Source organism: Salvelinus fontinalis, chromosome 2, assembly GCF_029448725.1.
Source record: "Salvelinus fontinalis isolate EN_2023a chromosome 2, ASM2944872v1, whole genome shotgun sequence".
In the NCBI taxonomy this organism is placed as follows: Eukaryota; Metazoa; Chordata; class Actinopteri; order Salmoniformes; family Salmonidae; genus Salvelinus; species Salvelinus fontinalis.
Window position 1 is genome coordinate 6,389,958 of NC_074666.1, and position 27,426 is coordinate 6,417,383.

A 27,426-nucleotide genomic window follows, 5' to 3' on the forward strand; every position below is an offset into this window, starting at 1 on the left:
GTGAGCAATATGTTTGAACATGGAATCGCAATACATAGAGAATCGCAATACATATCATATCGGTAACCTAAGTATTGTGTAATATTGTATCGTGAGGTCCCTGTTAATTCCCAGCCCTAGTTTTTAAGAGCCTGTCAGTATTTTATAGACCCTTTTTTTATATAGCGCCATTTGAATTAAGGCTGGGAATTGCCAGGTAATCACGATACGATATTGTCACGATACTTTGGTTGCCAGTACGGTATGTTTTGCGATTCTCACGATTCTATAGGTATTGCAATTCGATACTGTGATTTTATTGCGGCTTGATGGTCCAAACATATTGCTCACTGTAAGTTTTGATCAGTCATGGAAATAAGTGCTGAAAACAGATTGTCTCCCTATTTAAAAAGAAGATGGAGAACAAGCTATGAAGGAAAAATACTGGAGTTTTGGTGCAGCCACAGCCAACTTATTTTGCGATATGTAACTATTTTTCCCCCAATCACTAATATGAATACAGCTTGTGAGAGGTTCTGGAAATAGGGTAGCAACTATGTCATTTAAATGAATATAACAAAAAGAAATGTGAAAATTATTTAATCAGACACTGAAAGAAAAGCACGCTGAATTTCTAATGTGGATGAAATTATGGTTTGAGTTTGGGATGCATAACTGAACTTTAGTCAATAACTAATTAAATGTCCCCAGTCAGGAAGTGTCTATACATTATATTGTGAATTCCCACCAATCAGGTGCTGTTAATCAGCCCTGCAATGCCAGTCAGGGTGTGTCCCCATTCACCCTGATGTTTGTTTGTATACCAGAACAGGCATTCCGGTCTGTTGCTGAACTCAACTACCAGTACGTGTCTCCCCCCAATACTGTCTCACCCTCCCTCACTTTGTCTCCCCTCCTCCCCCGTAGGAACGCGAGACCCCTCAGACTTACGACTCAGCGCAACCCACTGGAGAGGAATGAGCCAGGCTACGCAACAATTGGGTCAGTAGTTAAGCCAAACAAACACTTGTCTGGGACCTACACACACGCATCAGTCCAGACATCAAGCTTAAATACACAAACACACATGTTCTGGTATGGTTTTGCCTCTGTCGGAATGACAGGAAGGATAGTCCCGAGAGGTGTAAAGGTATACAAGTTGAACGACACACACACACACACACACACAACAAACTCTCTCCCAGGTGGAGTGCTCCTCCATATGCAGCTCTGAGTCCCTGCTTACCTGTCACTCAGCAGCTCACCCATACAATTGAGAAGCGACATGTTCCACATTCCTGAGCCCCCTCCCTCTTTTTTTCTCTCTGTGGAACTAGGTTGGGGGATAACTGCTAAAGTAGCGAGAATAGCAACGGAGAGGGAGAAAGATGTATACGATTTCTATGAAGTGTGCTGTGTTCTTCCGCCATGCATTGTGTTGTGCTTTGGGGTGTCTGAAAAGTGTCTCTGCTGTGTAGGCATGAACCAGCTCTGATCCATGAAGACCTGAGAGTTAAAGTGTGGGTAGGGAGAGAAACAAAGAGAGAGAGAAGCCCTTTGGTCTGCTTTCCCAGGCTGTCCGTCAGGAAGGCTGGATTTTTTACACCGTGACCACCGCGTTGCCCTTTCCTGGGGAAATCCGAGACAAACAGAAAGCAGTGGGGGGAGGGGAACAGGAACACTGGGCCTGGGAAGGAGAGGAGGGGGGAGAGCGAGGCAGGAGCTTTTGGGGATGCTTAGGAACATACCCAGTCTACACCTCCCCTTTTGTTACCAGGCCTTTTTAAACCCTAGCCTTCCAAAAATGTGCCCTGTCCTCTCAGCTCTCAGTGGGTGTTATGGCTTTAAATCAAACCCAAAGCAGAACTGCTCCAAAACTCGGTCATTAACCCTAAACAACTGCTGTTAATACTATACTATCCCACTCCTTTTGAGTTAATGATAATCCAGTTATTCTTAAAGGGGAACTGACAACGTTTTAACTCGTTTGCATACATCAGTTTGCTGATGACACAACGGTGGTAGGCCTGATCACCGCATTCACATCGACGGGCTGTTGTGGATCAGGTTGAGAGTTTCAAGTTCCTTGGTGTCCACATCATCAACAAACTGTCTTGGTCCAAACACACCAAGAAAGTTGTGAAGAGAGCACGACAACTCCTTTTCCCCCTCCAGGAGACTGAAAATATTTGGCATGGATCCCCAGATCCTAAAAAGTCTCTAGCTGCACCGTCGAGAGCGTCCTGACTGGTTGCCTCACCACCTAGTATGGCAACTGCTCGGCATCCGACCTTAAAGCGCTACAGAGGGTAGTGCGTAGGGCCCAGTACGTGACTGGGGCCAAGCTTCCTGCCATCCAGGACATATATACTAGGCGGTGTCACGGGAAGGCCCCAAAAAATTGTCAAAGACTCCAATCATCCAAGACACGGCAAGCGGTACCTGAGCGCCATGTCTAGGTCCAAAAGGCTCCGTAACAGCTTCTACCCCCAAGCCATAAGACTGCTGAACAATTTAGAAACCCCGGAGTATTTGCATTGACACTGTTTTTACACTGCTGCTATTCACTGTTTATTATCTATGCGTAGTCACTTTACTCCTACCTACAAATTACCTTGACTAAGCTGTACCCCCGCACATTGACTCGGTACCGGTACCTCATGCATATAGCCTCATTATTGTTATTTTATTGTGTAACTTTTTATTATTTTTTACTTCAGTTTATTTAGTAAATATTTTCTTTACTCTATTTTCTTAACTGCATTTTTGGTTAAGGAAGCATTTATTCGGCACATGCGATTTGATTTAATTGATTTGAAACAGAGTCAAAAACATAAAATTCCCATTTTATTCTACAAAACCAACTTTATTTATTATTATTATACTTTATTATGTTTTATTTGCGTGATGTATTGTTGTCTCTACCTTCTTGCCCTTTGTGCTGTTGTCTGTGCCCAATAATGTTTATACCATGTTTTGTGCTGCTGCCATGTTGTGATGTTGTGTTGCTACCATGCTGTTGTTGTCTTTGGTCTTTTTTGGTGTTTTTTTTGGTGTTTCTCTTGTCGTGATGTGTGTGTTGTCCCCACAGCAGGCCGTTATTGTAAATAATAATTTGTTCTTCTTTTTTTTACTTTATTTAACTGGGTAAGTCAGTTAAGAACAAATTCTTATTTACAATGACAGCCTACTGGGGAACACTGCCTTCTTCAGTGGCAGAATGACAATTTTTTACCTTATCAGCTCAGGGATTCGATCCAGCAACCTTTTGGTTACTGGCCCAACGCTCTAACCACTAGGCTACCTGCCTCCCCTTAACCTCTACAGGATCGGTGTCCTTCCCCATGGGACGGTTAAGCTAATGTAGGCTAATGTGATTAGCATGAGGTTGTAACATTTCCCAGGACATAGACATATCTGATATGGGCAGAAAGCTTAAATTATTGTTAATCTAACTGCATTGTCCAAGTTACAGCAGCTATTACAGTGAAATAATACCATGCTATTGTTTGAGGAGAGTGCACAATTATGAACTTGAAAATGTATTAATAAACCAATTAGGCACATTTGGGCATTCTTGATACAACATTTTGAACAGATATGCGATGGTTCATTGGATCAGTCTAAAACGTTGCACATACACTGCTGTCATCAAGTGGCCAAAATCTAAATTGCGCCTAGGCTGGAATAATACATTACAGCCTTTCTCTTGCATTTCAAAGATGATGGTACAAAAATAAAAAACACGCATGTTTTTTGCTTTGTATTATCTATTACCAGATCTAATGTGTTATATTCTCCAACATTAATTTCACATTTCCACGAACTGCAAAGCGTTTCCTTTCAAATGGTATTAAGAAAATGCATATCCTTGGTTCAAGTCCTGAGCTACAGGCAGTTAGATTTGGGTTTGTAATTTTAGGTGAAAATGGAAAAAATAGGGTTGGATCCTAACTGACTTGCCTAGTTAAATAACAAATAAAATATTTCTTTAAATAGGTTCTATTTGAATAAACATTCCATGACGTACAATAACGCGTTGTCAGAATATTCATATACACTGCTCAAAAAAATAAAGGGAACACTTAAACAACACAATGTAACTCCAAGTCAATCACACGTCTGTGAAATCAAACTGTCCACTTAGGAAGCAACACTGATTGACAATAAATTGCACATGCTGTTGTGCAAATGGAATAGACAAAAGGTGGAAATTATAGGCAATTAGCAAGACACCCTCAATAAAGGAGTGATTCTGCAGGTGGTGACCACAGACCACTTCTCAGTTCCTATGCTTCCTGGCTGATATTTTGGTCATTTTTGAATGCTGGCGGAGCTCTCACTCTAGTGGTAGCATGGGACGGAGTCTACAACCCACACAAGTGGCTCAGGTAGTGCAGCTCATCCAGGATGGCACATCAATGCGAGCTGTGGCAAGAAGGTTTGCTGTGTCTGTCAGCGTAGTGTCCAGAGCATGGAGGCGCTACCAGGAGACAGGCCAGTACATTAGGAGACGTGGAGGAGGCCGTAGGAGGGCAACAACCCAGCAGCAGGGCCTCTACCTCCGCCTTTGTGCAAGGAGTAGCACTGCCAGAGCCCTGCAAAATGACCTCCAGCAGGCCACAAATGTGCATGTGTCTGCTCAAATGGTCAGAAACAGACTCCATGAGGGTGGTATGAGGGCCCGACGTCCACAGGTGGGGGTTGTGCTTACAGCCCAACACCGTGCAGGACGTTTGGCATTTGCCAGAGAACACCAATATTGGCAAATTCGCCACTGGCGCCCTGTGCTCTTCACAGATGAAAGCAGGTTCACACTGAGCACATGTGACAGACGTGACAGAGTCTGGAGACGCCGTGGAGAACGTTCTGCTGCCTGCAACATCCTCCAGCATGACCGGTTTGGTGGTGGTTCAGTCATGGTGTGGGGTGGCATTTCTTTGTGGGACCGCACAGCCCTCCATGTGCTCGCCAGAGGTAGCCTGACTGCCATTAGGTACCGAGATGAGATCCTCAGAGCCCTTGTGAGACCATATGCTGACACATGCACATTTGTGGCCTGCTGGAGGTCATTTTGCAGGGCTCTGGCAGTGCTACTCCTTGCACAAAGGCGGAGGTAGCGGTCCTGCTGCTGGGTTGTTGCCCTCCTACGACCTCCTGCATGTCTCCTGATGTACTGGCCTGTCTCCTGGTAGCGCCTCCATGCTCTGGACACTACGCTGACAGACACAGCAAACCTTCTTGCCACAGCTCGCATTGATGTGCCATCCTGGATGAGCTGAGTGAGGGCACCGCCAGCATTCAAAAGTGACCAAAACATCAGCCAGGAAGCATAGGAACTGAGAAGTGGTCAGTGGTCACCACCTGCAGAACCACTCCTTTTTTGGGGGTGTCTTGCTAATTGCCTATAATTTCCACCTTTTGTCTATTCCATTTGCACAACAGCATGTGCAATTTATTGTCAATCAGTGTTGCTTCCTAAGTGGACAGTTTGATTTCACAAAAGTGTGATTGACTTGGAGTTACATTGTGTTGTTTAAGTGTTCCCTTTATTTTTTTGAGCAGTGTAATTCACCAATACATTTGTTGGTAGTCCAAAAAATATTGCTATCAAGTTGTAAATCACAGCTGGTGTGGTACATTGTTTGCTGCCTCCATTCGGGGTGCACTGTTTCAGTTTTATTGACATCTGTTTTTCTCCAAACTATTGAATGTAACTTTTTAATTTAATTTTACCTTTAACCAGTTAGGCCAGTTGAGAACAAGTAATCATTTACAACTACGACCTGGCCAAGATCAAGCAAAGCAGTGCGACACAAACAACAACACGGAGTTACACATGGAATAACCAAATGTACAGTCAATAACACAATAGAAAAGTGTATATATACAGTGTGTGTAAATGAGGTAAGATTAGGGAGGTAAGGCAATAAATATGCCGTAGTGGCGAAGTAATTACAATTTAGCAATTTAACACTGGAGTGATAGATGTGCAGAAGATTAATGTGCAAGTAGTGATACTGGGGTGCAAAGGAGCATAAATAACAATATGGGGATGAGGTAGTTGGATGGGCTATTTACCGATGGGCTATGTACAGGTGCAGTGATCTGTGAGCTGCTCTGACAGCTGATGCTTAAAGTTAGTGAGGGAGATATGTCTCCAGCTTCAGTGATTTTTGCAATTAGTTCCAGTCATTGGCATCAGAGAACTGGAAGGGAAGGCGGCCAATGAGAGCATACAGGTTGCAACTAAGGCTGGGAATGTCAATACGGTCAAACTAGCTAATAGGCTAGTGTATCTATTTATGTAGCAAGCTAAAACCACGGAGGCTAACGTTAGCCAGCTAGCTGCTAGGAGGATGTCATGTCATTGGAGGAGTGGGTGAGTGACTGACGTTCTCCCCTCATCATTGTTTTTGGTGGCTACACGCAACTAGAGATGCAGGTGTCATTTGGTTAGCTAGCAACAACTGGAACAACATGTCTCCTACATTCGCAAATTCACTCTGACGATCTACTCCAATTTCAGAGCACTCTCGTCTGTGTGCCAGAGCGCAGAATAGCTGATGAATTTACGATCGCACAACACCCACTGAATATGACCGGTGTCGGGAAACGTAGGCAAGAAAATAAGTCATAGTTAGTCACGAACACTCTAGATAACATGTAAACAGCCTAGCTAACCAGCTCTGCTAGGGCGAGTAAACTGGTCAAAGTGAGGTGTTCTCTCTCATTTGTGTCTGAAAGGAGCAAGCTAGCTAACTTTAGCCAGTTAGCTTAGGTGCTTGGTTGGGACAAGCATGCATTGGCAGGCAAGCTGCAGAAGGATGAATAGGCTACAATTCTACATCGTTTCAGTGCAATTTCATTCAGGTGTATTTTGTGGCTTTTGGCAAATACGTTTTAAAGATTTTAAAGTCTCGCTGTTGCTATTGCCGGTAAACACACAGTCCAGTTCAAAGTAAATGATGGCAGGCCTGTTTGTAGAAAGGCCTACTGTAGCTCTGATTGGTCTATGGCCATATCTAAGTGCTGGCTTGTCAGAAAATGTTTTTAAAAAGTATAATATTCTTCCTGGGGGGTGTATATGAACCGATTTTAATAAGATGTCATGTTGCTAAAATTCTGTCAGTTCTACTTCAAGTAGTAGTGATATAAACATTGATGGAGTGGTTAGTGTAGCAATAGGCTAACTTCAGAAAGGACAAGTGCTAGTGTGTGTGATTTTGTTCAGTTTGCCATGCTTCAGGATTCGGGAGGTTAGGCATATCTAGTGTGAGGGGAAAGGGAGTGAGAAACACACTAGGCTGGTAACCCCTATGCCAATGACAGGTTGGGGTGAGAGGTCAGTAGGGGTCAGTGTGTAACCCCATATCAACTGTGTGACCTCCAGGTGCTGACCCCACGGCACTGAGAGAACAACTCTTTGACTTCTGGACCAGGAAAGAGCTAGAGACGGTGAGACAGAAAGCTGCATTTACATTGTGTATGTCGTCAACTTCACAGTCTGTGTGTGTGAGAAAAAAGCTTCAGGGAAGGAATGAGCGAGAAGTGCATTATCATGTCGCATGCCAGGTCTAAACTGGATATATCTATGAGAATGTTGAGTGAATGACTGTGCGCCTGAAAAATTGTGTAAAAGATCAACCCTCAAGATTACAATCTCTCAAACAGACTTGCCTTGTTTGTAGATATTGACTAACTGTGCAAATTGTGAGAGATGTTGAATGAGAAAGGGAAAGTGTGTGACAGAGTACAAAGTGCTGTGAGTACCAAAATCTATCTAAAACAAGATTCAATACTTTAATGCCATACCAAACAAAGTGTTATGCAATTGATAGCTTTATGTGTAACTTTGAAATGTGAGATTTTAGCATAAAAGTTAATATGCAGAGATTGATTTGGCACAGATGGAGAGTGTGTATCTAACCCCCCCTTCCATCCATCCATCTCCTCCCCTGTCCTCTCAGCTGCGAGCTGTAGCCTTCAAGGGCTTTTCAGACTTCCAGACACCCCTAGAGGACCTGCTGTGTGTCCTGGAGGGCTGTCCAGGCAGGCAGAAGGGGAAGGCCACCACCATGGGCCACAGCATCCTCATGGAGTTTGAGCGCTGGAGACGCACACATCCCAAGGTCAGTCTCAGTAAAGGAAAACAACATGCTCAGTTCCACTGAAGATCCTCTATTGTAAACAAGTAGAAAGGGTGCCAGGAACCAAAAATAGTTCACATAAAATTGTCAGCACTTTATTTCACTTGAATATGATTTTTAAAAACTTGTTTTGTCATTATGGGGTATTGTGTGTTGATTGATGAAAACAACAAAGAATTTAATCCATTTTAGAATAAGGCTGTAACGTAACAAAATGTGGAAAAAAGGGGGTTGGGGTCTGAATACTTTCCAAAGGCACTGTATGCTTGTGGTTTATGAATTAAGACATGTCTCTACTTTGAGCTTAAGAAAATAATCACGAATCGTCATTTGTAAATCTCACCTACCTCCAGGTGACCCTCCAGGCCGTCCCAGAGGTCTCTAAATTGGGGCTGCAGCGTCGTGCTCTCAGCCTCCTCACGGACGCCCAGCCCAGCTTCATGGATCCTCTCATAGACATCTACCAGCTGGGGAATCTGGACCGGAGCATCCTGAGGCTGCATATCATCAAACTGCAGGCCGTCAACTGCTACAGGGAGGTGGGTTGGTGTTGTGCTATTCTTCTTCATCTGGTTGTTGTGGTGGGATGGGGTGGATGGGAATCAAATGGGTTAATCATGATGGAGTCAGTGCCCTATATTAGGTGAATTAATAAAAACTATACATCTTTTTGGGGGGGGAATCAAAATGAATGTTTGGGGATTTTCACAATTTAAATAAATGTTTACATTGTTTTTCAGGCTGCATTGTTAAGCATGAAACTGGAGCTTCAGAATGAAATGGATATGGAGGAGGTGAGAGATCAGAACTTGTTATTAAAAGCAAAGGTGTGTGTTGGTACTAAACCATGACCCCCCCCCCCGTGTGTGTTGCAGATGTGTGTCCCCCTGATTCTACAGGACAAGCTTCCTATGGCCGAGTCGTTTGTAAGGGGCCATCCTAGACTGGAGGAACGTATGGTCACACTGCTGGACTCCTGGTGCCATCCTGTCTTCAGCATAGCACAACTACGCAGGTATAGTGTGTGTGTGTGCAACTCTTTCTGTGCGTGTATGTGTGGCGTTAGTGGGTGGTTTATGTTTCCTTGTGCTTCACTGCAGGCAGTTTCCCCGCTTGTCCCTCTCCAAACATCAAACTGATCAAATCCAGCCCAAGATGCTCAGCAAACAAGTGTTTCGACTGATGGAGAAATTCAACATCGACCCAGGTGTGTGTGTGTGTGTGTGTGTGTGTGTGTGTTCTGATAGTGCCCATGTGTATCACTGATCATGAGTGTGCCTGCTCTACATTTTCATTGGTTTCAATGGTTTCACTTTGCAGGCCTGTGTCCCAACTCTGTGTACAAGCGTAAATCAGACTCCATGCGTTTCCTCATGTATAAAAGGTTTGTGGAGGTAAGCAGCAAACCTGGGTCCTTTTAACATGATACATTTCAGTCCTTTAGCGGGCGTTCTTATGCGGAGTTACTTGCAATCAGGTCATTCAATTAAAGTATGTTTCCTTGTGTTCTGTGAGGCCTCTGCTTTCTGCCCCATTCACATGTCCTCACTTCTCACCGTCTCTGACTTTCAGAAAGGCATGTCAGAGGAGAACTGGTGTGACCATGTACAGGTATGCCATGTGAAATCAGCTTCTCTTTTTGCTTAGTTTAGTCTTTAAAAAAAAAAAAACACACAACAGGGCCCATGCATGATATAATCTCAGTGTCTTGGTTATTGGTTGGTTGATTGATGGTGTGTGTGTTCAGTGTTCACTATATTGACGAGTATGGTCAGTCCACAGTGGCAGACGACCCAGAGCTGCAAATCCAGTTGGTTGAGTTGATGGTTAAGTATGGTGGGATGGTCAACGCTGCCCAGTGGTCACTACACTACGGTCTCCCCAAAGATCGTCTGCCGTTTGGGGTGTGGGACACACAGGAGAGCCTACCACCCTCGCTGAGGTACAGAGCTGTGGAGAGAATGAAGGAAAATAAATGTAATCTATCAGTCAATCTACATCTCTGTGTTGTCCGCTGTCCACATACACACACTCTCTTTCTCATATATTCATTCATTCAATCCTCTGCCTCTTCTTCAGGAAGGTATCTAAAGGCTGCAATTCTGAGTCGTGGGACCCGTCCCAGGCACACCGTGATAGGTTCTACCAGCTGCCAATCACCAGGGACCATGTCCACTTCCTGGAGACCCTGGAGGGGCTACAGCGCTGCAGAGACACGGTGCTACAGGTATCAGTCAATCAGAGAGGTGGTTCCACTCCTCACTGGCTTGTGTGTGTGTGTGTGTGTGTGTACACGACAGCATGTCATTTTAGTTTATAAAGGATCTCTTGTAGAAAACTTCCAGACTAAATCCCATGTAAGCACCAAACACCTATGGAAAAATGTAAACAGTAGTAAAATAATAGCATTTATCAAATTTTATTTGTCACATGCGCGGAATACAACAGGTGTAGATCTTATTCACAACCCCAAAATATCTTCCCTCGTCTCCCCTGTTCTCCAGCCTGGTTGCATAGTAGGGGTGGATATGGAGTGGAGAGCAGGGTTCGGTGCAGTGTCTCCCCAGCAGAGGGTAGCTTTGATCCAGCTGGCAGTGCCAGGCCAGGTGTTCCTGTTGGACCTGTGTGCCCATGGATTCTCTCAACACAACATCACTGTCACCTTCATCAGGAGCCTCTTCTCTGCTACCACGGTCCTCAAGCTGGGTGAGTGAAGAGATTGGTCTATATTGGATTTATTTTTGTCTTCAAAACATTTGTGGAATGGGTCTTGATATGCCTTCTGTTGTCTGTCCATGTGTCGGCCAGACCTACAGTACCAGTCAAAAGTTTTGGACACACCTACTCAGTCAAGGGTTTTCTTTATTTTTTACTATTTTCTACATTGTAGAATAATAGTAAAGAAATCAGATCTATGAAATAACATATGGAATCATGTAGTAACCAAAAAAGTGTCAAACAAATCAAAATAAACTCAGCAAAGAACTGTCAACTGTGTTTATTTTCAGCAAACTTAACGTGTAAATATTTGTATGAACATAACAAGATTCAACAACTGAGACATAAACTGAACAAGTTCCACAGACATGTGACCAACATAAATGGAATAATGTGTCCCTGAACAAAGGGGTGGTCAAAATCAAAGTAACAGTCGGTATCTGGTGTGGCCACCAGCTGCATTAAGTACTGCAGTGCATCTTCCTCCTCATGGACTGCACCAGATTTGCCAGTTCTTGCTATGAGATGTTACCCCACTCTTCCACCAAGGCACCTGCAAGTTCCCAGACATTTCTGGGGGGTATGGCCCTAGCCTTCACCCTCCGATCCAACAGGTCCCATATGTGCTCAATGGGATTTAGATCTGGGACTCTTCGCTGGCCATGGCAGAACACTGACGTTCCTGTCTTGCTTGAAATCACACACAGAATGAGCAGTATGGCTGGTGGCATTGTCATGCTGGAGGGTCATGTCAGGATGAGCCTGCAGGAAGGGTACCACATGAGGGAGGAGGATGTCTTCCCAGTAACGCACAGCATTGAGATTGCCTGTAATGACAACAAACTCAATCCGATGATGCTGTGACACACCGTCCCAGACCATGACGGACCCTCTACCTCCAAATCGATCCCGCTCCAGAGTACAGGCCTCGGTGTAACGCTCATTATTTGACGATAAACACGAATCCGACCATCGCCCCTGGTGAGACAAAAGCGCGACTCGTCAGTGAAGAGCACTTTTTGCCAGTCCTGTCTGGTCCAGCGACGGTGGGTTTGTGCCCATAGGCAACGTAGTTGCCGGTGATGTCTGGTGAGGACCTGCCTTACAACATGCCTACGAGCCCTCAGTCCAGCCTCTCTCAGCCTATTGCGGACAGTCTTAGCACTGATAGAGGGATTGTGCGTTCCTGGTGTAACTCGGGCAATTGTTGTTGCCATCCTGTACCTGTCCCGCAGGTGTGATGTTCAGATGTACCAATCTTGTGCAGGTGTTGTTACATGTGGTCTGCCACTATGAGGATGATCAGCTGTCCGTCCTGTCTCCCTGTAGTGCTTTCTTAGGCGTCTCACAGTACGGATATTGCAATCTATTGCCCTGGCCACATCAGCAGTCCTCATGCCTCCTTGCAGCATGCCTAAGGCACGTTCACACAGATGAGCAGGGACCCTGGGCATCTTTCTTTTGGTGTTTTTCAGAGTCAGTAAAAAGGACTCTTTAGTGTCATAAGTTTTCATAACTGTGACCTTAATTGCCTACCGTTTGTAAGCTGTTAGTGTCTTAACGATCGTTCCACAGGTGCATGTTCATTAATTGTTTATGGTTCATTGAACAAGCATGGGAAACAGTGTTTAAACTTTTCTTTTAATGCTGAGTTTATATTTGAGATTCTTCAAGTAGCCACCCTTTGCCTTGATGACAGCTTTGCACACTCTTGGCATTCTCTCACACAGCTTCAATAAATAAAATAAATACAAAATTCACCTGGAATGCTTTTCCAACAGTCTTGAAGGAGTTCCCACATATGCTGGGCACTTGTTGGCTGCTTTTCTTTCAATCTGCTGTCCAACTCATCACAAACCATCTCAATTGGGTTGAGGATGGGTGATTGTGGAGGCCAGGTCATCTGATGCAGCACTCATCACTCTCCTTCTTGGTCAAATAGCCCTTACACAGCCTGGAGGTGTGTTTTGGGTCATTGTTCTGTTGGAAAAACAAATGATAGTCCCACTAAGCGCAAACCAGATGGGATGAGGTATCGCTGCAGGATGCTGTGGTAGCCATGCTGGTTAAGTGTGCTTTGAATTCTAAATAATTCACTGACGGTGTCACAGGCAAAGCACCATCACACCACCTACTCCATGCTTCACAGTGGGAACCACACATGCAGAGATCATCTGTTCACCTACTCTGCATCTCACAAAGACACAGCGGTTGGAACCAAAAATCTAACATTTGGACTCCAGACCAAAAGACAGATTTCCACCGGTCTAATGTCCATTGCTCGTGTTTCTTGGCCCAAGCAAGTCTCTTCTTATTGGTGTCCTTTAGTAGTGGTTTCTTGGCAGCAATTTGACCTTGAAGGCCTGATTTACGCAGTCTCCTCTGAACAGTTGATGTTGAGATGTGTCTGTTACTTGAACTCTGTGAAGCATTTATTTGGGCTGCAATTTCTGAGGCTGGTAACTCTAATGAACGTATCCTCTGCAGCAGAGGTAACTTTGGGTCTTCCTTTCTAGTGGCGGTCCTCATGAGAGCCAGTTTAATCATAGTGCTTGATGGTTTTTGCGACTGCACTTGTAGAAACTTTCAAAGTTCTTGAAATGTTCCCGGATTGACTGACCTTCATGTCTTAATGTAATGATGGACTGTCATTTCTCTTTGCTTATTTGAGCTGTTCTTGCCACAATATGGACTTGGTCTTTTACCAAATAGGGCTATCCTCTGTATACCCACCCCTACCTTGTCACAACACAACTGATTGGATCAAATGCATTAAAAAGGAAAGAAATTCCACAAATTAACTTTTAACAAGGCACACCTGTTAATTGAATTGCATTCCAGGTGACTACCTCATGAAGCTGGTTGAGAGAATGCCGAGAGTGTGCAAAGCTGTCAAGGCAAAGGGTGGCTACTTTGAAGAATCTAAAATATATTTTGATTAGTTTAACACTTTTTTGTTTTGGTTATGACATGGTTCCATTTGTGTTATTTCATAGTTTTGATTTCTTCACTATTATTCTACCATGTAAAAAGTAGTACAAATAAAGAGAAACCCTGGAATGTGTAGGTGTGTCCAATCTTTTGACTGGTACTGTATGTTCAAGTAGTTGTCCTAATACTTTAGATGCGCTTTATTGAGCTCGTCTGACACGATGTAATGAACCAATGGAATAATCCAGGCAGACTCAAGGATATACTATTTGAACCATGGTGTGATATTCCTCTGTCTGTGTCCAGGTTATGGGATGGCAGGGGACCTGAAGTGTCTTCTGGCCACATGGGCCCAGTTCTCTGAGGAACCTCTGAAGATGGAAGGAGTGTTAGATCTACTCAACGTGCACCAACAGGTACACTTCACCTCAGACCCACCTGGTCTCATGTAGCGTGTTGGCCCTGGAGAGTGTTATGTACATACGGTATATCTGACTATACATGACCAAGAGCATCTGAGTATTTTCAATATCTAGCTGCAAGTTTGAGGCACGGTCAAGACTACAATCAAGTTCTTCTGGGGGTATAGATCCGTATTTTTAGATGGTAGGCTATATAGGTTAAAAAGCAACAAAACTACATTTAAGCAATAATGCCCAAGGGGGCGTGATATATAGCCAATATACCACGGCTAAGGGCTGTTCTTAATCACAACGCAACGCGGAGTGCCTGGACACAGCCGTGGTATATTGGCCATATCTCACAAACTCCCAAAATGCCTTATTGCTATTATAAACTGGTTGCTAACTTAATTCGAGCGGTAAAAATAAATGTTTTGTCATGCCCGTGATATATACGGTCTGATATACACGACTGTCAGCTAATCAGCATTCAGCGCTCGAACCACCCAGTTTATAATATAAGATTATATAAAAACAGGCTGTGTTACTACGGTATTGAAAATAGGCCTCCCCTGTTCTAAATGTAACCAGTATGCTGTATGATCCCTAGATGCAGCGTAGCACCAGCAGTCGTGGTAGCGGGGGACCCCGCGGTGTGCTGGTTGGGGAGGGCCCAGCAGAGAAGGGTCTCAGTCTTATGGTCCAGCAGGTCCTGGGGAAACCCCTAGATAAGATGGAGCAGCTGTCTAACTGGGAGAGACGACCACTGAGGACGAGTCAGCTACGCTACGCAGGTAAACCCACACACATACATTCTAGTACTGCTATGCAGGCACACACACATACCAACTGTGAGATACGACCGCTCCGGGCCAGCCAGCTCCGCTACGGAGGTGTTCACACACACATACCAACTGTGATCAGCCTGTTGTCATCTTCTTTACCATTCTCACTGTGCTCCAGAATGCCAGACACATCTCTCACGCTCTTCCTCTCGCCTTGTTCTCCTTTCTCTCTCTCCGCTCTCTCCGCTCTCTCTCATTCCAGCAAAGGCCAATTTAGGGAACTGAACTGGACCCTCGTTCCAATGTCCATACTTCATTTCGTAGCTACTTCTTAGAATGCATGCCAAATATATGTTCTCATACTTCAGTAGTATCCTAGTGTGGACATTTTAAACGCTGTCTGAGAGATAAGAGCTAAAGGGACAGACGATACTATCTCTCTCTTTTGATCTTCGGTCTTATCTTTATGGCTCTCATCTCTTCATCTCTTATTTTTTCCAGTGTTTTTCTCTCACGCCTTCTCACGTCTACCTCCTCTCTCTCTCCCTATCTCTCTCTCTCGCTCTCTCACCCTCCTCTCGCTCTCTCACCTTCCTCTCTCGTCTGTCTCTCTCTCTCACACACTCCTCTCTCTCTGTCTCTCTCACCCTCCTCTCTCCATCACCTTTCTCTAGCTGTCGATGCGTACTGCTTACTGGATGTCTACTCAGTCCTCTCTCGTGATCCAGCATGCTTTGGGCTGCCACAGGACTTGTGCTCCATCTCCTCACTTCAGACGGAGAAGAGTAAAGAGGAGAAGAAGCGGAAAGAGGAGAAGAAGAAGCAGTCCCGGCGCCGAGGGGTCAGAGGCTAACTACAACTTCTTCACATTGACACCACTGTTGTTTTGTTTGGTTAAGGGTTAGCCAGGGTTGTCATGGCTACATTTTTTAAAACATCATGAAACTTGAATTCCAAGTGTGTTACTCCCTATAAAAGGTCAGGAAGTATCTCCCCATTTCAAAACGTTTCTCTCTACTGAACACAACCCATGTTTATAGCTTTCTCTCTTTGTAATATCAGGCACGCCAGGAGTCAGACCCAGCCCCAACCCCGACTCTAGGCCCAGAGAAAAGTCCCCAGCCTGGGGAGGAGAGTCAGAGTCCACTGCCCCCACGCATGGCTCCTCAGCAGTTGCGTGTGGTGTGTGACAACATGCTACAGGGTCTGGGGCGCTACCTGCGCTGTCTGGGGGTCGACGTGGTACTGCTGGAGAATACTGATGACCACAGGGTGGCTGCACAGGTAGGATAGACAGTAGGACAGACACACTGAGGCAGAAACCGGCTCGGATCATGACGCTCTCTCTATATTTTCTTCTGTTCCTCAGTTAGCCCAAGAAGATGGACGAGTCATACTCACCTGTGGTCAGCCGTACCAGACGGTAAATATGAACTGCGTGTTAGAGTGTATGTCTCACGTCTGTTTTTGAGCAGGGTTCTGGCTGTACAGTTTGTATATGCGGAGTCAGGGGATGTTCAGTGTGTGTTTGTGTGTCTAGCTGAAGTCGCAGGTGGGAGAGGGCCGCTGCATTGCGCTGGACTGCTCAGAGAAAGCCCGGGACCAGGCAGTACGAGTCCTGAAACACTTCAACGTCCAGCCAACCCAGTCAGATATATTCAGCCGCTGTCAGGTCAGTCAACAGTGTGTGTGGGTGTAATCGTTTGTACGTGTGTGTGTGTGTGTGTGTGTAATCGTTTGTGTGTGTGTGTGTGTGTGTAATCGTTTGTGCGTGTGTGTGTGTGTGGGTGTAAACGTTTGTACGTGTGTGTGTGTGTGTGTGTGTAATCGTTTGTACGTGTGTGTGTGCGTCATGGTTTCTGTTAGGAAAGTTTGGCACTGGACAACGTGTCCGGCAACATTTTAATTTAACGGATATTTGAGAAATTGACCAGATATTTACTTTTTAAGTTACTCTGCCATTTTGAAAGTAATGTCCATCCTGTCCTGGACTTTACCCAAATAAGTCTATATAAAACACTGTCGTTGTTAGAATCTTAACATCCCTAACAGAATTTGTGTTTATAAGCAGTTTGTAAGCCCCTTATTCTCTGCCAGTCAGCCTACGCAGCTGATGGCCCATCGAATCTACACCTAAACTTCACTGAACAAAAGAGAAACACAACATGCAACAATTTCTAAGATTTTACTGAGTTACAGTTCATATAAGAAATCAGTCAATTGAAATAAAATCATTAGGCCTTAATTTTTTGAATGTATTATTTATTTTAACAAGTCAGTTAAGAACAAATTCTTATTTACAATGACGGCCTTTACAATAACTGGCTTGTTCGTGAGGCAGAACGACAGATCTTTACCATGTCAGCTCGGGGATTCGATCTAGCAACCTTTTGGTTACTGGTCCGACGTGCTAACCACTAGGCTACCTGCCGCCCCTAATCTATGGATTTCACAAGACTGTGAACACAGAGATGCATCTGTTGGTCACAAGTTAGGGGCGTGGATCAGAAAACTAGTCTGTATCTGGTCTGATATCCATTTGCCTCATGCAGTGCGACAAATCTCCTTCGCATAGAGTTGATCAGGCTGCTGATTGTGGAATGTTGTCCCACTCCTCTTCAATGGCTGTGCGAAGTTACTGGATTTTGGCTAAATGATAATCATATATTTGACTTTGAAGTTTGAGCACATTGACTGGTATTTCAATCAATGAATAAAAAGCATTATTTTACTTTTTCTTCTTCTCCTGGACAGTTTGACCCGCCAACAATTTTATTTATTAGCTTTTCATTTTGGGGAGAGGGGGGGCTAAAAGCTGGCAATAACCAGCTGCGGAAACCCTGCTACGTGCATATGTGTGTATTCACTTACATTCATTTTCACATGGACAGTTTCATAATTTCTGTCTCACTCTGAAGATGATAATCTACATAATGAAATAATTAGATAGAACACACATATTATTTCCAGGTCACTTCCTGTTCATAACATCATGTGACTGTGGTTGTGCATTATGTCATCATAGACTTGTTTACATTGTTCTTTAGGTATAATACATTGTTCTTTAGGTGTAATACATTATTCTTTAGGTATAATACATTATTGTTTAGGTATAATACTATCACAGCAACTGTTGAACAAGGGTGTGGAACTCTTATGAACATAAACAACAGAAACATATTGGTTGCTAGGGTGATGTGTACAGAATAAGCCAGCTCATGGTAGTTTAGTTTAATGTATTCACCATGAATGATAAAAAGAAATACAGTTATGACGTGTTAACAGAGTTATTTGTCAGTCATTTGTCCAAGAGGATGTCCAGCACTGTACAGTATCTCTAAGACATGTCATGTCCTGGAATGGTGGGAAGGAATTGAGTGTGTCAGGAAGTAACAGAGGGATAGAGCGGCGCTGGAGACCAGTTTCCTGTAAATCATAATGTTTGAAGTGCCTACTGTGGTAATATCACTGGAACAATGGGATCTTTACTGTATGCTGTAAACAGGAGGTGACTGCTGGGAACCGACAAGACAGACAGACACAGACAGACGGACGGACGGACTGAGCAGAGAGAGGGGTCAGCCACAGAGAGGAGAAGGAGGAGGGCAGAGAGGAGGCGTAGGGAGACTGAGGAGGATGGGAGAAACTGAGTAGATTGATGTAAAGCAGAGGAAGGTGAAAATATGCAGAAAGAGGATGAAATAGACAGAGAGAAAGTGAAAAATGCAGACAGAGGATAAAAGAGATTGATAGGGAGAAAGTGAAATATGCAGCCAGAGAGGATAAAAGAGATTTGAAAGAGAGACCTGGAGAGAGGATGAAATGGAAAAGGTAGAGGGGGTAGAAAATACCAGAAAATAAGAGGGATAATGTTCAGACATGATTCATTAATACCATATCCCGTCAAGTCGTTTGTTTATTTGTACTCATAACTACAGAAGTCCATCTCTCCGTGTTCTATTGGGCCAGACCTATAATGTTTACCAACAACCATTACTGGGGTAATGTTTTGATGTATTGTTGTCTTCTACTTTTAAGTGTGGGGAAATAAGATATGCTTCTTATTACAGATGTTTGAAGATACAGTGAGTTCTGAAAGTATTCAGACCCCTGGACTTTTCCCACATTTTGTTCTGTTACAGCCTTATTCTAAAATGGATTAAATAGTTTTTTTTCTCCCTCAATCTACTCACAATACCCCATAATGGCAAAGCAAAAACAGGTTTTTAGAAATGTTTGCAAATGTGTAAAAAAAAAACAACAACAACAAAAAAACAGCCAGTCAAGCCAGCCAGTCAGACTACAGGACATATTTTAGACAAGACCTGGGTGTTCCCTCCTTCCCAAATGTGTCATTGTCTTTAACCTCCTGTAACGTCTTAGCTCGTGACTGACTGACTACTGGACAAGTATCTCCCTCCTCAATGCCTCCAGCCACCATTTGTCCAAGGCAGTTTACCTCAAATGGTTCTGTCTCTGACCACACTGCTTTTTCTAACCCATACAGTATCTGTGGAAGCGAGAGGACCTTAGTTTAGTTTAAGAGTTGGTTTGTGGTCTGAAATATGTTAGATTGCTACTGAAGACTCATGAAAAGCTGCTACGCAAAACCACTGTCTTAAACTAAGCCAAGTGAGCAGCTTTCTTGTTCTGATTAAAAGATACAATAGACTGAAATAAATAGACACTGAAACTCCAGTTTCTTGTGTAACGTAGGCCATTGACAAACCACTTCTATAAAGTCATTGGTGAAACAGTGAAGGGAAAGGGGAGTTTAAGTCATGTGAAGGCATGCGTGATACGACGGGGCAGAAGGGCTGATATTGGGAAGGAAGGGTGCGTGTCTGAGCTCTCGTAGGCACCCCTGGGGCTGGGGGTGTGTTGAAAGCCCACCCAGGGGACGTTAACCCCTTTGTTACCTGATTGTAAAGTCCTTTGATTAGCTGTGTGGTGGGTGTCTTTCTCTTGACCAGGCCCAGTCTCAACTCCCACCAAAACCCTACTTAGCCCCCCCTCTTCCCTCTCCCGCGTGCGCGCACACACACACACACACACACACACACATACATACATGAGCACGCACGCACACACACACACACACACACACACACACACACACACACACACACACACACACAGTGGATGGGTGTCTTTCTTGACCAGCCTCAACTCAGACCCCCCCCCCCCCCTTCTGCTCCCCTGAAAGCCTCTCTCTCTGGGAGGCACTAGAGGTCATTCCTGGTGGTGGACCTCCTCTGTACCCCCTGTGTGGCCCATTGATACACAGCCTGACCACAGCCTGAGAAAAGACCATGTCATTTATAATCCCCTTTTTCTCTTTCTCTTTCTGTCTCTCTCTTTCTCTCTCGTTTCTCTCTTGCTCTTTTTCTGTCTATCTCTCCTCTCCACTCACTTGTCTTTGACTGTTTTGAAGTTATGCATGTGAGATTGGATTCCATTTTGCTTCTCTAAAAGCTGACCTTTCTACCACAGTCTTTACAAACCCAGCGATAATTCCCAACTCTGACTCTCTTCAGCAGGACTTTCATCCAAATGACACAACAGTATTGAGTGAAACGACCACTCTAACAACTGGGAGAAAGGGGTAGACTAGCTCTCTAACAGTAGTTTCTGAGATGAACTCAGCATGTGCTTAGATCAGATAATTGTTTCAGTCTGCCAGCCTTTGGTCTCTGTATTGCCAGACATTTATTTTTTAGCAGACGCTCTTATCCAGAGATGACTAACAGTAGTGAGTTCATACAATTTCATACTGGTCCCCCGTGGGTATCGAACCCACAATCCTGGCATGACAAACGCCACGCTCTACCTACTGAGCTACACCTGGCCAGACCTCAACAATATAACCAAGGCTCTCAAGAGGGGCTCGCGGGTTATTCATAGAAATCATCTGGGATTCCTACAGTAACAGAACGACGGAGTCCATTCCAGACGAAGGTTGAGCAAATAAGTCACGGAGCACTGCACTACCATCACTCTAGCTATCAAATATCAAAATGTGTTTTATATGTTATCGCCTGAGACGGAACAGTCCATTAGTGCCCAACGTTCTACTCCAAAGTTGTTCATGTAAACGCCTCGCATCATATTACTACAGTTGGTTTACCATTAACTTTACTGATAACTAAGTAATGAATCATGAATTTATTCATGTTATTGTGGACGCATGAGAGATTCAACTCTGTGTGTGTGTGATTTTACTTAAATACCAAGGAGGTTTCACTTCTTCTCTGCTGACCTATTTATCCTTTTAGATATCTGTAGAATTTACCCTTGACGTGCCCATATCATTTTAATCTCTGAAATCCTTCCGCTCCCCGAATTCCATGAAGGGGATAGGTGGATAGAGTTTGGTTCACAGTCCACCACTCCCTCACCACCACTACCACCAGTGGAGGCTGCTGAGGGGAGGACAGCTTATAATAATGTCTGGAACATAGTAAATGGAATGGAATCAAACCATGTGTTCGATACCATTCCACTCCAGACATTATTATAAGCTGTCCTCCCCTCAGCAGCCTCCACTGGTGGTAGTGGTGGTGAGGGAGTGGTGGACTCTAGCTTTATAGTGGACTACTTTTGACCAGAGCTACTTTTGACCAGAGCCGTAGTGCACTATGTAGGGAATAAGGTCCGTTTTGGGACGCAGAACTCTGACCGTACCCATCCTAATCTATATTTAGGACGGGGGTGGGCAACTCCAGTCCTCCAGGGCCTGATTGGTGTCACAGTTTGGCCCCAGCTAACACACCCGACTCCATCACATAATCATGATCTTCAGTTTAGAATACAATTTGATTAATCAGCTGTGTTTGCTAGGGATGGAGAAGAAGTGTGACTCCAATCAGGCCCTCGAGGACCAGAGTTGCCTACCCCTGATCTAGGGAATAAGGTGCCTTTTGGGACGCAGAACTCTGACCCTGCTGTACCCTTCCCAATCTATTTTCCGTCAAATGCATCAGATGTTTGCCCCGGACTTGAGATAATAATAAATGAGATAGACATCTGCTTGCCCTGCCTGTCTAGCCCAAGCCCTAGACAGACGCAGCAGTGCAGAACTCAGGTTCCCACGAGCCACAGTGAGAGAAGTGAAAACAGCAACGGGAACTGCAACAGCGTGAGAGAGGGTGAGAGTAACAAACGAGTGAGGGATTGAGAAAGGGAGAGATTGATAGTGAGAGAGAAAGGGAGAGATTGATAGTGAGAGAGAAAGGGAGAGATTGATAGTGAGAGAGAAAGGGAGAGATTGATAGTGAGAGAGAAAGGGAGAGATTGATAGTGAGAGAGAAGGGAGAGATTGATAGTGAGAGAGAAGGGAGAGATTGATAGTGAGAGAGAAGGGAGAGATTGATAGTGAGAGAGAAGGGAGAGATTGATAGTGAGAGAGAAAGGGAGAGATTGATAGTGAGAGAGAAAGGGAGAGATTGATAGTGAGAGAGAAAGGGAGAGATTGATAGTGAGAGAGAAAGGGAGAGATTGATAGTGGGAGAGAAGGGAGAGATTGATAGTGGGAGAGAAGGGAGAGATTGATAGTGAGAGAGAAAGGGAGAGATTGATAGTGAGAGAGAAAGGGAGAGATTGATAGTGAGAGAGAAAGGGAGAGATTGATAGTGAGAGAGAAAGGGAGAGATTGATAGTGAGAGAGAAAGGGAGAGATTGATAGTGAGAGAGAAGGGAGAGATTGATAGTGAGAGAGAAAGGGAGAGATTGCTAGTGAGAGAGAAAGGGAGAGATTGATAGTGAGAGAGAAAGGGAGAGATTGATAGTGAGAGAGAAGGGAGAGATTGCTAGTGAGAGGTGAGAGAGAAAGGGAGAGATTGCTAGTGAGAGAGAAAGGGAGAGATTGATAGTGAGAGAGAAAGGGAGAGATTGATAGTGAGAGAGAAGGGAGAGATTGCTAGTGAGAGGTGAGAGAGAAAGGGAGAGATTGCTAGTGAGAGAGAAAGGAAGAGCGAGGAGGATAATAGAGAGCAATGAGAGATTTCTAGTGCGGGGGGGAGAAGAGGGAGCGGAGAAGGACGAGAGAGGGAGGGAGAGGCGATTGGAGGACTCTGTGCTTTGAAATTTGATCTACAAAGAGAGCAATGGGCTGAGAGAAAAAAGGAAGAATGTGAGAGGATGAGACAAGTTTTAAGTTTCCCTTCACTGGGTGGGGGTGTGAAGTGTGTTACCCTTTACTGGGAGTGTGAGAGTGTATCTGTGTGTCAGAATCTGGGTTTGGACTTGCAACACAATTAACACTTTTGCTCTCTCTCTCACATACATACATACATACATGCATGCATCACACACTTACAGTGCATACGGAAAGTATTCAGACCACTTCTCTTTTTCCACATTTTGTTACGTTACAGCCTTATTCTAAAATGGATTAAATAAATAAAAATTCCTCATCAATCTACACACAATACCCCATAATGACAACGCCTTATTTACAGAAGTTTTCAGACCCTTTGCTATGAGACTTGAAATAGTAAAAATAAAATGCATCCTGTTTCGATTGATCATCCTTGAGATGTTTCTACGACTTGATTGGAGTCCACCTGTGATAAATTCAATTGATTGGACATGATTTGGCAAGACACACACCTGTCTATATAAGGTCTCACAGTTGACAGTGCATGTCAAAGCAAAAAACAAGCCATGAGGTCAAAGGAATTGTCCGTAAAGCTCTGAGACAAGATTTTGTCGAGGCACAGATCTGGGAAAGGGTACCAAAACATTTATGCAGCATTGAAGGTCCCCAAGAACAGTGGCCTCCATCATTCTTAAATGGAAGAAGTTTGGAACCACGAAGACTTTTCCTAGAGCTGGCCGCCCGGCCAAACTGAGCATTCAGGGGAGATGGGCCTTGGTCAGGGAGGTAACCAAGAACCTGATGGTCACTCTGACAGAGCTCCATAGTTCCTCTGTGGAGATGGGAGAACCTTCCAGAAGGACAACCATCTCTGCAGCACTCCACCAATCAGGCCTCTATGGTAGAGTGGCAAGACGGAAGCCACTCCTCAGTAAAAGGCACATGACAGCCAGCATGGAGTTTGGCACCTAAAGACTCTCAGACCATGAGAAACAAAATTCTCTGGTCTGATGATACCAAGATTGAACTCTTTGGTCTGGAGGAAACCTGGCACCACCCCTACGGTGAAGCATGGTGGTGGGAGCATCATGCTTTGGGGATGTTTTTCAGCAGCAGGGACTGGGAGACTAGTCAGGATCGAGGAAAAGATGAACGGGGCAAAGTACAGAGAGATCCTTGATGAAAACCTGCTCCAGAGTGCTCAGGTTGAAGGTTCACCTTCCAACAGGACAACGACCCTAAGCACATAGCCAAGACAACATTCTCAAAGTATGAATTCCTGAGCTGCGTGGTGAAAAGTCTATGCCCTTGAGCAAGGCGCTTGATAAGTGTGTCTGCTAAATGACTTAAATGTAAAACGAGGAGGGGTGAAGGAGGGTAAGAGGGGGAGAGACATGCCAAGACATTCCTAGGAGAAACCATCCCAAATATTTCCCACTGTGTGGTGAAGGGTTGGTGTCTCCTGTTACTGACTGGGCTCGGAGCAAAGTCACACACACACCTTTCACAAACACTGACTGACAGGCGGTGTGCAGACTGAGGAAAGCCTGAGGCCCTGTAGATGATTGTATCTCTGCCTGGTGTGTGAAAGTCGAGAGAGTGAGTGCGTGGAAGTCGAGAGAGAGAGAGTGCGTGAAAGTCGAGAGAGTGCGTGAAAGTGGAGAGAGAGAGAGAGTGCGTGAAAGTGGAGAGAGTGCGTGAAAGTGGAGAGAGAGAGAGAGTGCGTGAAAGTGGAGAGAGAGAGAGAGAGTGCGTGAAAGTGGAGAGAGAGAGAGAGTGCGTGAAAGTGGAGAGAGAGAGAGAGTGCGTGAAAGTGGAGAGCGAGAGAGAGTGCGTGAAAGTGGAGAGAGAGAGAGTGCGTGAAAGTGGAGAGAGAGAGAGAGTGCGTGAAAGTGGAGAGAGAGAGAGAGTGCGTGAAAGTGGAGAGAGAGAGAGAGTGCGTGAAAGTGGAGAGAGAGAGAGAGTGCGTGAAAGTGGAGAGAGTGCGTGAAAGTGGAGAGAGTGCGTGAAAGTGGAGAGAGTGCGTGAAAGTGGAGAGAGAGAGTGCGTGAAAGTGGAGAGAGAGAGTGCGTGAAAGTGGAGAGAGAGAGAGAGAGTGCGTGAAAGTGGAGAGAGAGAGAGAGAGTGCGTGAAAGTGGAGAGAGAGAGAGAGTGCGTGAAAGTGGAGAGCGAGAGAGAGTGCGTGAAAGTGAAGAGAGAGAGAGAGTGCGTGAAAGTGGAGAGAGAGAGAGAGTGCGTGAAAGTGGAGAGAGAGAGAGAGAGTGCGTGAAAGTGGAGAGAGAGAGAGTGCGTGAAAGTGGAGAGAGTGCGTGAAAGTGGAGAGAGTGCGTGAAAGTGGAGAGAGAGAGAGAGAGCGTGAAAGTGGAGAGAGAGAGAGAGAGCGTGAAAGTGGAGAGAGAGAGAGAGTGCGTGAAAGTGGAGAGAGAGAGAGAGTGCGTGAAAGTGGAGAGAGTGCGTGAAAGTGGAGAGAGTGCGTGAAAGTGGAGAGAGAGAGTGCGTGAAAGTGGAGAGAGAGAGTGCGTGAAAGTGGAGAGAGTGCGTGAAAGTGGAGAGAGAGAGTGCGTGAAAGTGGAGAGAGAGAGAGCGTGAAAGTGGAGAGAGAGAGAGTGCGTGAAAGTGGAGAGAGAGAGAGAGTGCGTGAAAGTGGAGAGAGAGAGAGAGTGCGTGAAAGTGGAGAGAGAGAGAGAGTGCGTGAAAGTGGAGAGAGAGAGAGAGTGCGTGAAAGTGGAGAGAGAGAGAGAGTGCGTGAAAGTGGAGAGAGAGAGAGAGTGCGTGAAAGTGGAGAGAGAGAGAGAGTGCGTGAAAGTGGAGAGAGAGAGAGAGTGCGTGAAAGTGGAGAGAGAGAGAGAGTGCGTGAAAGTGGAGAGAGAGAGAGAGTGCGTGAAAGTGGAGAGAGAGAGAGAGAGTGCGTGAAAGTGGAGAGAGAGAGTGCGTGAAAGTGGAGAGAGAGAGTGCGTGAAAGTGGAGAGAGAGAGTGCGTGAAAGTGGAGAGAGAGAGTGCGTGAAAGTGGAGAGAGAGAGTGCGTGAAAGTGGAGAGAGAGAGAGAGTGCGTGAAAGTGGAGAGAGAGAGAGAGTGCGTGAAAATGGAGAGAGAGAGAGAGAGAGTGCGTGAAAATGGAGAGAGAGAGAGAGAGAGTGCGTGAAAGTGGAGAGAGAGAGAGAGTGCGTGAAAGTGGAGATAGAGAGAGAGAGAGTGCGTGAAAGTGGAGAGAGAGAGAGAGTGCGTGAAAGTGGAGAGAGAGAGAGAGTGCGTGAAAGTGGAGAGAGAGAGAGTGCGTAAAAGTAGAGAGAGAGAGTGCGTGAAAGTGGAGAGAGAGAGAGAGAGTGCGTGAAAGTGGAGAGAGTGCGTGAAAGTGGAGAGAGAGAGAGAGTGCGTGAAAGTGGAGAGAGAGAGAGAGTGCGTGAAAGTGGAGAGAGAGAGAGAGTGCGTGAAAGTGGAGAGAGAGAGAGAGTGCGTGAAAGTGGAGAGAGAGAGAGAGAGTGCGTGAAAGTGGAGAGAGAGAGAGAGTGCGTGAAAGTGGAGAGAGTGCGTGAAAGTGGAGAGAGTGCGTGAAAGTGGAGAGAGAGAGTGCGTGAAAGTGGAGAGAGAGAGTGCGTGAAAGTGGAGAGAGAGAGTGCGTGAAAGTGGAGAGAGAGAGTGCGTGAAAGTGGAGAGAGAGAGTGCGTGAAAGTGGAGAGAGAGAGTGCGTGAAAGTGGAGAGAGAGAGTGCGTGAAAGTGGAGAGAGAGAGAGAGTGCGTGAAAGTGGAGAGAGAGAGAGTGCGTGAAAGTGGAGAGAGAGAGAGTGCGTGAAAGTGAAGAGAGAGAGAGCGCGTGAAAGTGGAGAGAGAGAGCGCGCGTGACAGTGGAGAGAGAGCGCGTGACAGTGGAGAGAGAGCGCGTGACAGTGGAGAGAGAGCGCGTGACAGTGGAGAGAGAGCGCGTGACAGTGGAGAGAGAGCGCGTGACAGTGGAGAGAGAGCGCGTGACAGTGGAGAGAGAGCGCGTGACAGTGGAGAGAGAGCGCGTGACAGTGGAGAGAGAGCGCGTGAAAGTCGAGAGAGAGCGCGTGAAAGTCGAGAGAGAGCACGAAAGGAAAGAGAGCAGGAAAGTTGAGAGCGAGAGCTCGTGAAAGTCGAGAGGGAGAGCGATAGAGAGTGCCCGTGAAAGGAAAGAGTGTGAAAGGAGAGAGAGAGAGCGTGTGAAAGTTGAGAGCGAGAGAGAGTGCGAGTGAAAGGAAAGAGAGAGCGTGAAAGGAGAGAGGGCGAGAGAGAGCGCGTGAAAGTCGAGAGATCGAGAGAGCGAGCATGAAAGTCGAGAGAGGGCGTGTGAAGTTCGAGAGAGAGAGCAGGTGAAGGTCGAGAGAGAGAGAGAGCAGGTGAAGG

General features: G+C 45.4%; 1 protein-coding gene across 2 annotated transcripts in view; it reads left to right on the forward strand.

Moving 5' to 3' along the window:
• Positions 1–27,426, forward strand: part of exd3 (exonuclease 3'-5' domain containing 3) — a 66,208-nt gene that overhangs the window by 2,078 nt on the left and 36,704 nt on the right. For both annotated transcript variants that reach the window (XM_055861838.1, XM_055861829.1), the window contains exons 2-19: positions 907–981; positions 7,373–7,437; positions 7,950–8,111; positions 8,483–8,668; positions 8,870–8,923; positions 9,005–9,144; positions 9,230–9,336; positions 9,450–9,523; positions 9,702–9,740; positions 9,905–10,071; positions 10,209–10,356; positions 10,634–10,835; positions 14,085–14,194; positions 14,790–14,973; positions 15,639–15,805; positions 16,027–16,248; positions 16,334–16,387; positions 16,505–16,636. In XM_055861838.1, the coding sequence (XP_055717813.1) occupies positions 957–981; positions 7,373–7,437; positions 7,950–8,111; positions 8,483–8,668; positions 8,870–8,923; positions 9,005–9,144; positions 9,230–9,336; positions 9,450–9,523; positions 9,702–9,740; positions 9,905–10,071; positions 10,209–10,356; positions 10,634–10,835; positions 14,085–14,194; positions 14,790–14,973; positions 15,639–15,805; positions 16,027–16,248; positions 16,334–16,387; positions 16,505–16,636 (2,238 nt within the window). In that variant the 5' untranslated portion in view covers positions 907–956. The remainder of the gene's footprint in view (positions 1–906; positions 982–7,372; positions 7,438–7,949; positions 8,112–8,482; positions 8,669–8,869; positions 8,924–9,004; positions 9,145–9,229; positions 9,337–9,449; positions 9,524–9,701; positions 9,741–9,904; positions 10,072–10,208; positions 10,357–10,633; positions 10,836–14,084; positions 14,195–14,789; positions 14,974–15,638; positions 15,806–16,026; positions 16,249–16,333; positions 16,388–16,504; positions 16,637–27,426) is intronic.